This window comes from Canis aureus, chromosome 4 (assembly GCF_053574225.1).
Source record: "Canis aureus isolate CA01 chromosome 4, VMU_Caureus_v.1.0, whole genome shotgun sequence".
In the NCBI taxonomy this organism is placed as follows: Eukaryota; Metazoa; Chordata; class Mammalia; order Carnivora; family Canidae; genus Canis; species Canis aureus.
In genome coordinates this window covers 37,085,418-37,103,723 of record NC_135614.1, presented here as the reverse complement: position 1 = coordinate 37,103,723, position 18,306 = coordinate 37,085,418, and the positions used below count along the sequence as shown (strand labels likewise).

Genomic DNA, 18,306 nt, shown 5'->3' with positions numbered 1-18,306 from the left:
TCTTTATAAAAATAAAATAAGTAGCCCAACTTTTAAAAAGCAGATAACATATAAGTGGGTACTTAATAAAGAAGACATTTAAATGGCCAATAAGAACATGACAATGTGGGATCCCTGGGTGGCTCAGCGGTTTGGTGCCTGCCTTTGGCCCAGGGCGCAATCCTGGAGACGCAGGATCGAATCCCACGTCAGGCTCCCGGTGCATGGAGCCTGCTTCTCCCTCTGCCTGTGTCTCTGCCTCTCTCTCTCTCTCTGTGACTATCATAAATAAATAAAGTCTTTTAAAAAAAAAAAAAAAGAACATGACAATGTGCTCAACATCATTAAGCTTCAGGAAAATGAAAAATACAAAAAAAAAAAAAAAAAAGAAAATGAAAAATACAATGATAAAGCATTACATTCCCAGCAAAATGGCTAAATTTTTTAAAGCGAGATATAATTAATGAATAACATTAGTTTCAAAATTACGATACAATGATTTGATATTTGTATATACTGTCAAATGACATAAGATTTTTTTGTATGTTGGGATGTCTGGGTGGCTCAGCAGTTTAGCACCTGCCATCAGCTCAGGGCGTGATCCTGGAGACCTGGGATGAAGTTCCACATCAGGCTCCCTGCATAGAGCCTGATTCTCCCTCTGCCTGTGTCTCTACTTCTCTCTTTCTGTGTCTCTCATAAATAAATAAATAAATAAAATCTTTAAAAAAAATTGTACGTTTATGGAGATATAATTGACATATACTACTGCATAAGCTTAAAGCATACAGCAGAATGGTTCGACTTACATATATTGTTAAATGATTACCACCTTTAGTTAGCGATTATTGCCTCATATAGATACAATAAAAAGAAAAAGCAGAACATTTTTTTCCTTGTGATGAGAACTCTTAAGATCTACTCTCCCTTAGCAAACATATATATCATACAGCAGTGGTTACCTGGAGTCACCATGCTGTATATTACATCCCTAGTACTTAACTGTAACGGAAAGTACAAACTTCAAACTTCCATTTTGTACTTTGTAGCTGAGCTACAAAGTTTGTACCTTTTGACAGTGTTCTTCAATTCTCCCTATCCCCATCCCCTCACTTCTGGGAACAACAAATCTGATCTCTTTTTCTGGGACTGCTTTATTTTTTCTTTTCAAATTCCACATATAACTGAGATCATACAGTATTTGTCTTTCTCTGACTTATTTCACTTAACACAATGCCCTCAAGGTCCATGTATGTTGTACAAATGGCAGGATTTCCTTATTTAATGGCCGAATAATACCATTTTTGTGCAGGTATCTATATATATACACACACACCCTACAACTTCTTTATCCATTTACCTGTCAATGGACACTTAGGTTGTTTCCATTTCTTAGCTACTGTAAATAACACTATGATCATGGAGTACAGTATTTTTTCAAATTAGAGTTTTAGTTTCCTTTGAATACATTGCCAGAAGTGGAATGCTGGATCACATAGTAGTTCTATTTTTTGAGAAACATCCATACTGTTTTCCACAGTGAACATATCAGCTTGCAATCAATCTCACCACCAGTACAAAAGGGTTCCCTTTTCTCCACATCCTCGCACACTGGTCCTTTCTGATCTTTTTGATAATGGCCATTCTAACAGGTGTGAGGTGATAGCTTATTGGGTTTTTTTCCCTCTCACTGTGGTTTTGATTTGCAATTTCCCTAATGACTAGTGATGCTGAATATCTTTTCATGTACTTGCTGGTCATTTGTGTATCTTCTTTGGGAAAATGTCTATTCTGGTCTTTTGTTCATTTTTAATTGGATTATTAGGAATATTGATATACATATATGTGTATACATATATGTATATCAATGACATATTATAGATATATATAATAAAATATAAAATATATATATTTATTGGAGTTCGATTTGCCAACATATAACACCCAGTGCTCATCCCGTCAAGTGCCCTCTTCAGTGCCTGTCACCCAGCACTGTCTAGAAGTTCCTTAAATATTTTGGGCATTAACCCCTTATCATATATATATATATATAGTTTGCAAATATTTTTTTCCATTCTGTAGGCTTTTTATTTTGTTGATGCTTTCTTTTGCTCTAGCTTTTCAGTCTGATGTAGTCTCACTTGTTTATTTTATTGCTTGTGCTTTTGGTATCACATGCAAAAAATTATTGCTAAGACACATGTCCACGAGCTTTTTCCTTTGTCTCCTTCTAGAAGTTTTGTGATTTTAGGTCTTACATTTATTACATTTAAGTCTTTCATCCATTTCAAGTTAATTTTTATGAGTGGTATAAGAAAGAGGTCTAATTTCATTTTTTGGTCAATGTCTGATTTTCCCAGCACCATTTACTGAAGAGACCATCTTTCTTGTATTTTCTGGTCTCTTTGTCAATTATTAGTTGACCTTACATGCTTGAGTTGATTTCTGGGCTCTCAATTCTGTTTCACTGATCCATTCTTCTGTTTTTAAGTCAGTACCATACTGTGTTGATGACCAAAGTCTTATAGTATAGCTTGAAATCATAAGTGTGATGACTCCCCTCTCTGTTCTTCCAGGATTGTGTTGGTTATTCAGGATCTTTTATGGTTCTGAACGAACTGTAGGACTGTTTTTTCCTGTTTCTATTAAAAAAAATGCCACTGGAATCTTGATACAGATTGCACAGAATTTATAGATGGCTTTTACTAGTATTAACATTTTAACAATATTAATTCTAATCCATAAACATGGGATAAAACTATTTCTCATGGAGGCCGGGATAACTAGAACTCTCATATGTAGGTAGTTAGGAATGTACATTGGTACAACCCTCCAGAAAACCCCTGGCAATAGCAAGTGCTGACAATATTCTCTATCTTGATCTGGGTGGTGGTTTCACAGATATATACATATATAAAAATTATTAAATTGTTCAGATTAGTTTCCTTCCTTGAATAGTATTTATAATCAGAAATAAGTATACATACCTAGTCGTGTAAGTCTGTAAGTGAGAAACTATGCTGAAAGTAAACAGTATAATCTAAGTTCCTTGTGAGCAAATCCTGTTAACTTTGTGTTACAAATAGTATCTAACTAAAAACAGGCTTAATAAATTAAGTATTAATGAAAGACTGAGGAACATTCTCAAATTAAAGGAGACTGAAGATATGTAGTAATTAAATGTAAACACAATGCCTGAGCCTGGAATAGAATCCTGGATGGGGAAGGGGGCTGGAATTGTTGAAAAGGACCATAATGGGGCGCTTAGTAAATCTGAACATTAATTGCCCATTAGATAATACCTATTGATATTAAAATCCTGAATTCGATAATCACACTGTGATTACGTAAGAGAACTTATTAGCTCTTAAAATTTACATGCAGAAGCATTTAGGGCTTAAGATGCATTATGTCTACAATTTACTCCTAAATTATTCAGCGATAATAATAAAAACCAAATGATGCCTCAGTGGTACAGTTGGTTAAGCGTGTGACTCTTGGTTTTGGCTCAGGTTGTGATCTCAGGATAGTGAGATCAAATCCTGTGTGAGGTTCCACGCACAGCTCAGTCTAAGATGCTCTCTCCCTCTGCCTCCCTTCATGTGCTCACTTGTGCACACGCAGGTGTGCACTCTCCCACTCTCTCTCTCTAAATATATAAATAAATCTTTAGGGGTGCCTGGGTAGCTCATTCAGTCAAGCATCTGACTCTTGATTTTGGCTCAGGTCATGATCTCAGGGTTGTCATACAGAGCCCTGCAAGAGGCTCCACATTTGGCAGGAGTCTGCCTGGGATTCTCTCTTTCTCCCTCTGCCCTCCCCCTGTTCCCGTGCTCTCCCCCTCTCTCTCTCTTCTAAAATAAATAATCTTTTTAAAATAATAAAATAAAAACTGGGCCACACCTTGGGTGGCTCAGTCGGTCAAGCATCTGCCTTGGCTCAGGTCATTATCTCAGGATCCTGGGATCAAGCCCCACATCAGGCTCCCTGCTTAGTGGGGATTCTGGTTCTCTCTCCCTCTGCCCCCCGCACCCCCACCATCTGTACCCTCTGCTGTCTTTCATGCTCCTCTCAAATAAGTAAAATGTTTTAATAATTGATTTGCCTCTAAAGTTAAGAATCCATTCTCATACTTACTAGGGAAAGTTTTTAGTAACTCACTTACATATAAAGATACCAAAGACAAAAATGTTAATACCATCTTCTGTGAATCAAATCCATTCTTGTATTATAATACTTCATTTTCCTGGCACACAGAATAGCATTAACTTCTCAAATGGTATCAGATAAAAGTCCCTAAGTTAAGATTAAACACTGTGCTATCCAAAAAGCACCAGCACAGATAGTGAAATTTTCTGCCTATTATCTTATGTTCTTTATAAACCTATAGGAAGAGATACAAGAAATCTACCAAGTTCCGCCATACAAATCCTATCAAGGTTAAATCACATAAATGCATATTTAAAGTCAGTTTCATTACAATAAAATATATCGTTTTGCTAAATAATAAGCAACAAAATGAAATCCTAAAAATGCAAATGAACTGCCAAGTATCATTTGCTTATGCAACAACTGGTGCTTCACAACTAACAATAAAAGTATACTGAGGTTGTCCTAATACAACCTTTCAACAATATCGAAAACATTTTTCACATCTTTGTCCTAAAGCTACTACTTTACTGAATAAAAGTAATCAGACCCCAATTAACAAAGGTGAACCAAAAGGTCAAAGATTAGAAACTACTAATTAAGATGGTGCTAAGCTTTCTATTGACAATTATCCATACCTTGTCCCTGATAAGGCTATTTGCCACTGCTTCTTTCAGTTCAGCCCACATATATAGCCCTTTTAAGATAGGTCAGTTCTGCTACAACAAAACACCCCTGGATGGCCATATTTAATGAAATAATAACATTAACCTAATTATAACAAACCAAATTAATATGTTACTAGCAACTTAAAAAGAAGGGTAATGATAGAATTGCATAATTTAGAAGTCTAAGAAAAAGTGTTGAAGGCATTATCCTAAGTCTAACATCAGCTAGAAAAATTAGGACAGGACTCCTCCTTCTAGGTTAATACAAGTGAAAATGAGAAGGAACACTGGGAAATTAACATGGACTTCTCCAAAAAACAACAATCTGATTTTAAACTAAAACTTCACATAGATGGTACCTCCCATCCCTACCCACCACCAGACAGCACTACTTCTGTTATATTGTAGTACCACCCAGTGGCAGAAGGACACACTACAAGTCTAGGACTGCTAGTTGAATACTTTCATTATTCAAAATGGCAACTGCTATGAACTAAACTTTGTGTCACCAAAATTCATGCCGAAGGCCTAACTTTCAGTGTGACTAAATTTGGAGCTAGGGCCTGTGAGGAAGTCATAAAGGTAAAATGAGGTCATAAGGTTGGGAACCTAATGCGACAGTGCTAATCTAACAAGGGGAAGAGACATGGCACACACTCTGCACTCACAAAGGCATCCAGGAAAGACCACATAAGCACACAAGGAGAAAGCAGCTACCTGCAAGCCAGGATGAGAACCCTCACCAGGAACCTTATCAGCAGGCACCTTGATCCTGGACTTCCCAGCCTCTAGAACCGTGAGAGATAAATTTCTGTTCCTTAAGCCACTCTGTCAGTGGTATTTCATTATGGCCTGACTGGACTAATATAGCAATGCTTAACCTTAATCCCAAAATTTTTCTCTCTTTGTAAAAGAGGTAATCATTTAGAAATCAGATATTAAGAGTCAAATTCTAATCTCAAAATTCACAAAAATTAAAGACGAGTTTTTTTCTGACAAGTTCCATTATCAGCTACAGGATGTTTCTTAGATCAGAAAGGTTAGAAGGCTTAATTCTTATTATCAAAAGAAAAAAGTTTTTCCCTGAAATTAAGGGACTATGGTTTCTAAGAATACTTGTGGCCTTCCTCAGAGCAAGACAAAAACTCTAAAACAGAAAAAAAAAAATCAATGATTCAAATCAGAAAGGTGTTATTAGAAAATACATAGACCTAAAAATCACAAATTCCTTCCATTTTCATCTGTGCTTACAAATGCCCATTTACAAATATTCCTTGACTGTCTATTGTAGTAGTCAGGAACATGGACCCCAGGACCAACCACCACGGTTTTGCATCCCTGTTCTGCTGCTCACTGTGAGAATCTGGTATATTACTAAACTGCAGTTTCAGTTCCTCTCCTATAAAGTAGAGATCATCATCTCCCATAATGCCTGTATCCACCCTACAAGGGGATGCTATCCCCCCAGAGATGCTACATCTCTGTAGCATCCTATCATCTATCCTATCATCTACACTCCATTCTTCCACTCCTCAAGTCCTAATAAAATTTATTTTCTTATAAACTATGTGATCTATAAACATTACTGAAATTAGCAGCACATGAGTAGGACAATCTTTTATCTGAGTATCCCAGAACAGAAAACAAATACAGGTTAACTGCCTCTGCCTCTCTCCTCCCCACCACCCCACTACCCCAGTATCTTATTTCTGCATCATCCTGACTCTTTACAGTATAGTGTACAAAACTGGTCAGAAGAAAGGTTCTAGTGGTACATGGAGATGATCCCTTGGGTACTTCTCTTCAGTTTTGCAAGTTTAAATATCTGATTTTCTCAGAGTTCCTGCAAAAAGATCCTGTTACTGAGACAGCCGATCTCAGCAAATTTAGTCCAAATTTAGCCTGTTTTCTAGTTAATGCTGTGTCTTTTCTGGACCCAGGCAATTACCTTACTGCTATTGAACTAATCTAACTCCACATACAGAACTACACATCAATTGTTCTAAGTAGGATGGTATGATTCCTATTTTGTCCTTCCTTTTGAGCAAGAGGACCACAAAGTTTGAGGACATAAAAAGGGAGACTACAACTGCTCCATTTTGTCTCCTACCATCTATAGAAAGGAAAGGGAAAGCTATTGGGTTATGTGTCAATTTCTTACCTACTACCTAAACAGCTTTCAATTTTAAGAAGTGTGCATAAACCTTCACTTACCTGTATACAATGGCTTTGTCTATATAAGCTGCTGCAAACGCTTACTTAGATTAGCTAAATTTAAAATGCAGTTTTATTCATCTTTTAAATCCTACTCCAAAGTAAAGAACCACTAATGGTTTTCCTATGTTAAATAACTACTACTGGTTTTTTAAGAACCCTAATTACTGGGCAGCCAAGGTGGCTCAGCGGTTTAGCGCCACCTTCAGCCCAGGGCATGATCCTGGAGTCCTGGGATCAAGTCCCATGTCGGGCTCCCTGCATGGAGCTGCTTCTCCCTCTGCCTGTGCCTCTGCCTCTGCCTCTCTGTCTCTCTCTCTGTCTCATGAATAAATAAAAAATAAAAATAAAATAAATAAAATCTAAAAAAAAAAATCTTAATTACTATCACTCACTAATAATTACATCCAAACTTAAATCAAGTGGTGAACACTGCTGCAGGAAAACACCGAGTCAAAAGAAAAGAAAACAAAAGAAAAAAATCCAAATGAGATATGCCACAAAATCCATACTGCCATCTCAAAATATTTCAAAGTTAACAGTTATCACTTTGGATTTTAAAGATATTTACTTCTAGTTATGAAGCCCTTAAGTAACTGTTTTTTTTTTAAGATTTACTTATTTATTCATGAGAGACAGACAGAGCGAGAGAGGGGGGCAGAGACATAGGCAGATGGAGAAGCCGGCTCTTCACAGGAGCCCTATGCGGGACTCGATCCTGGATCTTGGGATCACAACCTGAGCTGAAGGCAGCTGCCCAACCACTAAGCCACTCAGGCTCCCTTAAATAACTCTTCTTAATAAATGTGTATCCTACAGAGAAATTAAGTGGGACAGGCTTAGGCTAGTGGGACAGGGTTAGGCTATTGACTAACATACGAGAACTATACTGGAACAAAAATCTTTCAACTCCTAGACTAGATTTCTTCCCATTATATCATGCTTTTTTTTTTTTTTTATAAATTTTTATTTATTTATGATAGTCACACAGAGAGAGGGAGAGAGAGGCAGAGACACAGGCAGAGGGAGAAGCAGGCTCCACGCAGGGAGCCCGACGTGGGATTCGATCCTGAGTCTCCAGGATCGTGCCCTGGGCCAAAGGCAGGCGCCAAACCACTGCGCCACCCAGGGATCCCTATATCATGCTTTTTTATAGCTCAATGTCTAAATTTCAAGGATAAGATGTAATGTGATAAATGACAAGGAACTGCTAAATAAGAACACAGTACACAATGCATCACAGGTACTATATAATTAATGCCAAGTAAATCTCTAGATGATAGCTGTTGTTAAAGTTCAGACACTACTGTAGGGTAGAGTTCGCTGGCTAAATTTTTAAATAAATAGAATTTTAATTAAGAATGAACTTTAGAAATTATCCACTCTACAGAATGGCTAGATTCAAAACGACAAGAAATAACAAGTGCTGGTGAACATGCGGAGAAAAAGAAACCCCCATGCACTGTTGGTGGGATACAAACAGGTGCCACCATTGTGCATAACAGTGTTGGAGGTCCCTCAAAACATTAAAAATAAAAATACCACATGATCCAGTAATTCCACTACTATGTATTTACCCAAAGAATATGAAAACACTAATTGAAAATGGTATATGCACTATGTTTATTACAGCATTATTTATAATAGCCAAGACATGGAAGCAACCCAGTGTCCACTGAGAGATGACTGAATAAAGATCTGATGTGTACACACACACACACACACACACACACCAGAGGACTATCCACCATAAAAAAGAATGAGATTTTGTCATCTGCAACAACATGGATGGGAACTAGAGAGTATTACATTAGGTGGAATAAGTTAGAGAAAGACATTACCATATGATTTCACTTATGTGTAATCTAAAAAACAAAACAAACCAAAAGCAGAAACAGACCCATAAATAGAGAATTGACAGTTGCCACAGGGGAGCATATTGGGGAATGGGCAAAATGGATGAAGAGGAGTGGGATACACAGAATTCCAATTATGGAATGAGTAAGACACAGGGATGAAAGGTACCATGTAGGGAATACAGCCAATGGTATTTTAAGAACTTTGATGGTGACAAATGATAGCTACACTTGTGATGAGCATAATATAATGTTTAGAACTGCTGAATTCCTAGATTGTACATCTGAAACTAATGTAACAGTTTGTAAACTATACTTCGATTAAAAAAAAATCACTCTAAACCTCATTTTACAAATAAGAAATTCAGGTCCTGTATACAGAGCTAGCTGGTGGCAATCCTTCAGGGAAAAAGGATAATTTGAGCTGGGTCTAGATAGGACTTGAATAGGCAGGGAAGAAGAATGAACCTTCCAGTTATGGCAATATATTAGCAAAGTTTAGAGGCTGAAACAAAGCAGTCGAACGCAAAGAGAATAAATTCTTTTGACTGAGAATAAAGGCAAATATATTTAGGAATAGCTAAATTTTATGTTGGGGATTAGAGAGGGAGTTTCAGTACTGAAAAGAATCATAGGCAATAGGAAACTAGAGAGGGTTTTAAGTAACAAATGTAAATTTCTTAGGAAAGCTCAAATTGTGTACTTGTCTGGAAGCCAAGACTATAAAACATAAAACAAGCATTGTAATTGCCAAAATGTTTTACCAATTGCAAATCCAATTCTTAAAAAAAGGTAGACACTGTATCATCAAAATAGGAAGGAATTAGTGATAATTAAAAATGGGCAAAAAAGAAAATAGAAATAAGGGAAGAATAAATGACAGAGATATGGACAAAAGAATCATTATAAAAGATAAGTTACTTCATGCAGTCAAGTTCTAGAAACATTAGATGGTCCAAACAGTAAGTCACCATGGCTTAAAAAGCACACTCAAAGCATGATTAGCAAATGTTACTGTTTCAAACTGCAGTAACTCACCTCTCTAGCAGCACAATCATGAGGAGCTTCTTCTTTGTTTACTTTTCCTTTTGGAAATCCCCAGCCTGATTTTGCTAGATACCCCTGAACCAGTAGTACCTATAAAAATGAGCAGAGGTAAAAATAAAACTTGCCCTCCTTTCTCACACTCCTTTCTAAAAGTCAAAGGTATCAAAAAAAAAAAAAAAAAAAAGTCAAAGGTATCTTTTTCCTTACTTCAAGTAACTGTTATCACCAATAATTTTATACAGTTCTTGGTTTTGATATCTTCCAATAGTCTGACTATACTACTAGTGTGAAGAAAGGCATTCTGCTCATTTTAAGGTATTTCTTCAACAATTAAATGACATTTCTTTGCAATAAGTCATACTACAATTATAAAATATTAAGACCCAGAATGCAGACAAAATATGCAATATTTGGCCTTTCAGCACTAAAAGTCTATTTTAAAACCTCACTTTAGAGCATTATATAAATAACATATATTTTACAAATAAGATGAAAAGAGCTGATGGTTGCACTAAAAATCTTTTATTACACTCACATTTTCAAGCGTCTCATCAAGAATAATTGCACCATAGGTTGGTACTCCCATTTTATATTCCTTCCATTCATCCAAAATTTTTTCCACATCTTCACCTTGAGGCAGCAAAAACGGACAATGACTGAAGAGTATACATAGTGTTAAGGAAGCTCCTTTCTCTCTAAATACAGCTTAAGTACTTATTATATACAGATAGAAATCTACTTAAAACAACTTATGAATATTATATGAAATTACTCAAATCCTCACCTAAATTTCTCCTCCTTGCTTTTTTCCCCACATTGGTTTTCTCCTGAACAAGTCACTGCTAACTTCTGCATTTAGCCTAGACACAGATCAGGTAAGCTTTGCATAATCAAAGTCTTAGATTTCCAAGTTAACATGAATAAATTCAGGACCATGTGAACAAGTCAAATACTGAGTCGAATTCACCACATCAGGAGTCAATACTTAGTCTCACTCAGGAGTCTCTTAGTCATACTAAATGAGAGCAAGAAACAAAAGTACAGTATACATATACAATAGTGAAAAGTAGAAACCATCAAAACAAGTAAAAAGTGGTTAACACTAGGGATGAATTATACCACCACTCTACTGTTGAATGTCTTTACCAAGTACATGAATTAATTGCTTATATAATTAAAACATTTTTAAGGGGAGCCTGGGTGGCTCAGCTGGTTAAGTGTCTGCCCTCGGCTCAGGTCATATCCCAAGTTATTGGGCCATTTATTTATTTATTTATTTAGATTTTTTATTTTATTTTATTTTTTTGAGAGACACAGAGAGTGGCAGAGACGTAAGCAGAGGAATAAGCAGGCCCTGTGGAGAGCCTGATGTGGAACTTGATCCCAGGACCCTGGGAACACGCCCTGAGCTGAAAGCAGACGCTCAACCTCTGAGCCACCCAGGTATCCCAAGTTACTGGGCCTTTACACAGTATAGGTGATGCTTGAACAACACAGGTTTGAAATGCATGGGTCTACTTATATGCAGATTTTTTTTTCAGTAAGTACAGTACAAAACTGTAAATGTATCTCCTCTTCGTTATGGTTTTAATGACATTTTCTTTTCTCTAGCTTAGTTTACTTTGAGAATACAGTATATAATACATATCACATGCAAAATAGGAATTAATCAACTATTTTACCAGTAAGGCTTCTGGTCAATAGTAGGTTATTAGCAGTTAAGTTTTGGGGAGTCAAAAATTATACACACATTTTACTACACAGAATGTCAGGACCCCAATGCCCATATTGTTCAAGGGTCAATTGTAGTTCTAAAATATAGGTTACACTGATTAAAGAAAGTAAGAATTTGAAGCACATGTCCACTTGTATTATATGCATTAAGAAAAAAATCCAGTTTTTTTTACTTTCCCTTTTTATAAAACTGACATTTTTTGCATAAACATGAAAAATCTGCTCTAGATATATTTTAGACAGTAATCTCCCTCCAAAATCCTACCATGATCTTAGATGATAACCTTTTTGATTCCTCATTGACTTCTTCCTATTTAATCAAACAGCTTGATCATTTCGGAACTAAAATGTCTCTTCAGTCTTTTCTTTGTAGTCCCTCTACTATGGTTTAGGACCTTATTGCTATGATCTCAAGTTATTTGACAGCCCATTCTATGGTTTAACCTATCCTACCAAATAAAGCTTCTTGAATACCATTTTGAGCATAATATTCCTTAGCCTTGTTCAAAAATGTTTTATGGGTAACAGTCATTAGAACAAAGTGTTTCATTCATTTTCTACAATGACCTGGACAAGGGAGGGCTTATTTCATGGAGCTCAAAGAAAATTATAGGGGGTTAATAAGTACAATGACTATTTTCATTCTTACTCCAATTCTAGCACAATACAGTGAATTTGTGGGTAAAGAAAAAGAATAGAAAATAGAAACTTTATTTTTAAAAAAGATTTTATTTATATATTCATGAGAGACACAGGGAGAGAGAGAGAGGCAGAGACCTAGGCCAAGCGAGAAGCAGGCTCCCTACAGGAGTGTGACGCAGGACCCAATCCCAGGACCCCGGGATCATAACCTGAGCCAAAGGCAGATGTAATCACTAAGCCACCCAACCACTGAGCGACCCAGGTGTCCCAATAAATAAATCTTTAAAAATAATTATAATAATCTTGAATTTTCGGGATCCCTGGGTGGCGCAGCAGTTTGGCGCCTGCCTTTGCCCCAGGGCGCGATCCTGGAGACCTGGGATCGAATCCCACGTCGGCCTCCCAGTGCATGGAGCCTGCTTCTCCCTCTGCCTGTGTCTCTGCCTCTCTCTCTGTCTCTGTGTGACTATCATAAATAAATAAAAATTTATAAAAAAAAAAATCTTGAATTTTCAAGTGTTATCTTTTATAACAAACAAGCTTCTATCTTATTTGTAAATAGGAGAAAAAGACCTTTGAAAACAAAGACTTCTTTGTATTAGCCACAAAACTAAAAACATTGCTTTTAACATATTAAGTATTCAATAATTATTTAAGAATCTCTATCCCGAAAGGTAGCAATCTGATTAAAGATCATCTGACTGGGGCACCTAGGTAGCTCAGTTTGTTAATAAGCATCTACCTTCAGCTCAAGTCATGATCCCAGAGTCTTGGGATCAAGCCCCATCTCGGCTCTCTGCTCAGTGAGGAGTCTGCTTCCCCCTCTCCCACCCCTTCCCCTACTCATGCTCTCTTTCTCTCAAATAAATAAATAAATATTTTAAAAAATAAAGATCATCTGGGGTAGCCCGGGTGGCTCAGCAGTTTAGCACCGCCTTCACTCAGCTCAGGGCGTGATCCTGGAGACCCAGGATCAAGTCCCACATTGGGCTCCCTGCATAGAGCCTGTTTCTCCCTCTGCCTGCGTCTCTACCTCTCTCTCTGTGTCTCTCGTGAATAAATAAAATCTTTTAAAAATATTAAAAAATAAAAATAAAGATCATCTGATTAAATGGAACAGCAAGAAGTAAAAAACAGATCAGTTCTAGAAATAAGTTGGTTATTTCTGAAAGAGAAAATCAAATTTAATTCTAATCACCATATACATTTCAAGGAATCCTCTACATCAAAATTAAAATACTATTAAATTCTGTCTACTATTTATATTTGACAAATTTTAGAAATCAAGTATGTTTACCTAATAAGTTTTAAATCTCAAAGACAATCAAAAGGAAATCTGTGCTAAAATATTTTATTAGCAATAATGAAGACAGTCATTATAGTAATAAAAAGGATATCAGCTTTAGCAAAGTCTCTTATCCCACACTGAGGTAATCCTGGTGTGTTCTGCATGTAGAAATCCAAGTAAAACCAATGGGCAAGTTCAATCTGAAAACACACTCGGATAGCATTGTCTCTTTCCTCACTGGGAATATGCAAAATAAATCGGCTGTCAAAAACAAAAAACATTTAAATTACATTTACAAACCGTAATGATTTTAATCTATTTAACTACCTCATCCCTGACCCACCAACATAAAAAAGAAACCAAGAGCAGGGCTGATCAAGGAGGCAAAATTGGGGGGAAATTACTACAGGAAGAGGAGTCTGGAAGGCAGCTATGTTCACCCCTATACTAATGCTGCACAGGGAAGAAGAGTCTGGGGAAAAAAAAGTTTATCACAGTTATCTCACTCAGATTTTAAGAGGCCATTTACCCTTTGTTAACAAGTACAAAGATAATCTTAAGAGCTCATATAAAGGGGAACAAGAAAACAACTTTCAGTAGGATTTCCTCTCATGATTGCTAACATTTTCTAATATATACAAATATATTCATTCATTCAAACAGGAATGATGTTAGCTGCTTCATCTTTAAAGTATTACATTTTTTTAAAAGATTTTATTTATTCATAAGAGACACAGAGAGAGAAGCAGAGAGACACAGGCAGAGGGAGAAGCAGGCTTCCCGCAGGAAGCCCGATGTGGGACTTGATCTCAGGACCCTGGGATCACTCCCTGAGCCAAAGGCAGGCGCTCAACCACTGATTTACAGCTAATTTTTCAGCAAAAATTATGCAGGCCAAAAACGAGTGGCTTACATATTTAGAATGCTGAAAGGAAAAAAATCTACAACCAAGAACAATCTACCTGGCAAAATTATCATTCAGAATTGAAGAAAAGATAAACAGTTACTGACACAAAAGTGAAAGGAGTTCAACACCATTAAACCAGCCTTAAAGAATACTAGAGACTTCTCTAAGTATAAAAGAAAAAGCCATAATTAGAAAAAAAAAATTATGAAAGGAAAAAAAACTTCATGAGTAAAAGCAAACATACACTAAAAGTAACAGAGCAATCACTTATAAAGCTAACATGAAGGTTGAAAGACAAAAGTAGTCAAATCAATTGTATCTAAAAAATTAGTTAAGGAGACTCACAAAACAAAAAGATGTAAAATATGACAACATATACATAAAGCATGAGGAATGGTAAAAATGAAATTCTTTTAGAATGTGTTCAAACTGAAGTGATCAACTGAAGCGTGCTATACATTTAGGAGGTTATATATGAATCTCAGGGTAACTACAAACCAAAAACCTGTAATAGGCACAGTAAAGTAAGAAAGAAAGCCAAATTTAACACCAAAGAAAGTCCTCAGCACAAGGAAAGAGCAAGAAGACCGAACAGAGAGCAACTGCATAACAACTGGAAAGCAATTAACAAAATGCAAGTATACACCTACCAATAATTAATTTTCAGCTTTTTAAAATTCAACTAATTAACATATAGTATTAATTTCAGAGGCAGAGTTCAGTGATTCAGTCTTATATAATACAAAGTGCTCGTTATATCACATGCCCACCCTAATGTCCATCACCCAGTTACCCCATCCCCCATCCCACCCCTCCAGCAACCCTGTTTGTTTCCTATGATTAAGAGTCTCTCACGGTTTGTCTCCCTCTCTGATTTCATCTTGTTTATTTTTCCTTCCCTTCCCCTATGCTCCTGTTTTGTTTCTTAAATTCCATATGAATGAGATCATATAATTGTCTTTAACTGATTCACTTTTTTTTTTTTTTAAGATTTTATTTCTTTATTCATGAGAGACACAGAGAAAGAGGCAGAGATGTAGACAGGCAGAGGGAGAAGCAGACTCCCCATGGGGTACCCAATGTGGGACTCAATCCCAGAACCCTAGGATCCGGATCTGAGCCCAAAGCAGACTCTCAACCACCAAGCCACCCAGGTACCCCTCTGATTGACTTATTTCACTCAGCACAATACCCTCTAGTTCCATCCACGTTGTTGAAAATGGCAAGCTTTTTTTTTTTTTTTGATGGCTGAGTAGTATAGTCCATTGAGAATTACTAATATTATTTTTTATATATATTGGAGAATACTTTAAATGTAAATGGTCTAAAGGCTCCAAACGAATGACATGGGGTGACAGAACAAACAACAACAAAAGAAGACTCAGCTATACACTGCTTACATAAGACTTACTTCAGACCTAAAGATACCTATTGACTGAAAGTGATGAGATGGAAAAAAGATAGTCTATGCAAATGAAAGTGGGGCAGGGGAGACCAGGAATATATATATATGTGTGTGTGTGTGTGTGTGTGTGTGTGTGTGTGTATATATATATATATATATATATATATATATATGACAAAACAGACCTCAAAACAAATACTGTAACAAGAGACAAAGAAGGGCATTACCTAATGGTAAAAGTATCAATAAAAAAAAAAGATATAACAATTGTAAATATATGTACCCAACACTGAAGCACCTAAATAAAGCAAGTATTAACAGACATAGGAGAAATTGACAGTAATACAACAGGGAATGTGAACACCCCACTCACATATACTGATTGATAGATCATGCAGGCAAAAAAAAAAAAAAAAAATTCAGTAAGGAAATAGTGTCTTTGAATGTCACAACAGACCAAATGGACTTAACATATACATACAGAATATTCCATACCATAATAGAGTACATATTCTTTTCCTTTTTTTTTTTTTTTTAAACACATTCTTATCAAGTACCCATGAAACATTTCCCAGGATGGATCACACATTAGGCTACAAAACAAGTCTCCGTAAATTTAAGGCTGAAATCATATCATGCATCTTTTCCAACCACAACAGTATAAAACTAGAACTCAATTATAAGAAAAAAAACTACAACGGCACCTGAGTGGTTCAGTCAGTTAAGTGTCTGACTTCAGCACAGGTTAAGATTCAGTCCTGGGATCAAGCCCTGTGTCAGCTCTCCCTCTCCTTTTGCCCCCCCTCCCCCCCCCCCAGCTCTTACACACGTTCTCAAATAAAGTCTTTAATAAAAAATTTAAAAATAAAAGGAAAAAAAACTAGGAAAAACACAAACCATGGAGACTAAACAACATGCTACTAAGCAACCAATAGGTCAAAGAAGAAATTAAAGAGGAAATTTAAAAATACATGGCAACCAGTAACACTGAAAATAGAACAGTCCAAAATCTTTAGGATGTAGCAAAACAGCTGTAAGAGGGAAACTTATAGCAATACAGGCCTGCTCATGAAACAAGAAGAATCTCAAACAATCTAACATTAATTACATCTAGAGGAATTAAAAAAGGAACAAACCCAAAGTTAGCAGAAAAAAAGGGAATAATAAAGATCAGAGCACAAATAAATGATAAACTAAAAAAGATCAATGAAACCAAGAGCTTGTTCCTTGTAAATACAAACAAAATTGATAAACCTTTAGACCCATCAAGAGAAAAATAGAAAAGACCCAAATAAATAAAATCAGAAAATAAGAACTGACACCACAGAAAAACAAATGATTAAGAGGCTACTATGAAAAATTATATTCCAACAAACCGGACAACTTAGAAGAAACAGATAAATTCTTAGAAACCTATAATCTTCCAAAAATGAATCAGGAAGAAACAGAAAATCTGAACAGACTGATTCTTAGTAACAAAATTGAATCAGTAATCCAAAAAGTCCCAAAAAACAAAGTCCAGGACTAGACTGATTGACAAATTAATTCCACCAAACATTTAAAGAGTTAATACCTAATTGTCTTCAAACTATTCCAAAAAATACAAGTAGGAAAATTTCCAAATACTTTCTACGAGGCATTACCCGGATACCAAAACACTACAAAAGAAAACTACAGGCCAATATCCCTGATAAATAGACACAAAAATCCTCAACAAAATATTAGCAAACTACATATAACAATATATAAAAAGAATCTTTGCCACTATCAAGTGAGATTTACTCCTGGGATGCAAGGACAGTTCAATATTCACAAATCAACCAACATGATACACCACATTAACAAAATGAAGGATAAAAATCATATGATCATCTCAACAGATGCAGAAAAAGCATTTGGCAAAATTCAACATCTACTCATGATAAAAACTCAAAAAAACAGTGGATTTAGAGAAAGGATACCACAACATATAAAGGCCATATATAACAAATCCACAGCTTATATCATACTCAGTGGTGAAAAACTAAGCTTTTTTTTTCTCTAAGATTGGGCACATGAGATAAGGATGCCCACTCCTGTCACTTATTCAACACAGTATTCAAAGGCTTAGTTGAAGCAAACAAGAAAAAGAAATAAAAAGGCATCAAAACTGGTTAAGGCAGAAATAAAACTGTCAATGTATGTAGATATACACAGAAAACTATAAAGAGTCTACAAAAAAAAAAAAACCCTTAGAAGTAAATGAATTCATAAAGTTACAGGATACAAAGTTAATATATAGAAATCTGTTGCATTTCATGCACTGATAATGAAGGAGAATAAGAAAACAGGGGCACCTGGGTGGCTTTTGGCTCAGGTCGTGATCCTGGGGTCCTGGGATCAAGTCCCTTATCAAGCTCCCTACAGGGAGTCTGCTT

At 36.1% G+C, this 18,306-nt stretch overlaps 1 protein-coding gene across 1 annotated transcript in view; it reads right to left on the bottom strand.

Moving 5' to 3' along the window:
* Window positions 1-18,306, bottom strand: part of DCP2 (decapping mRNA 2) — a 49,457-nt gene that overhangs the window by 20,540 nt on the left and 10,611 nt on the right. The window contains exons 2-4 of the mRNA XM_077895353.1: window positions 13,687-13,838; window positions 10,449-10,576; window positions 9,905-10,003 (exon numbers count right to left, since the gene is read on the bottom strand). Of these exons, the coding sequence (XP_077751479.1) occupies window positions 9,905-10,003; window positions 10,449-10,576; window positions 13,687-13,838 (379 nt within the window). The remainder of the gene's footprint in view (window positions 1-9,904; window positions 10,004-10,448; window positions 10,577-13,686; window positions 13,839-18,306) is intronic.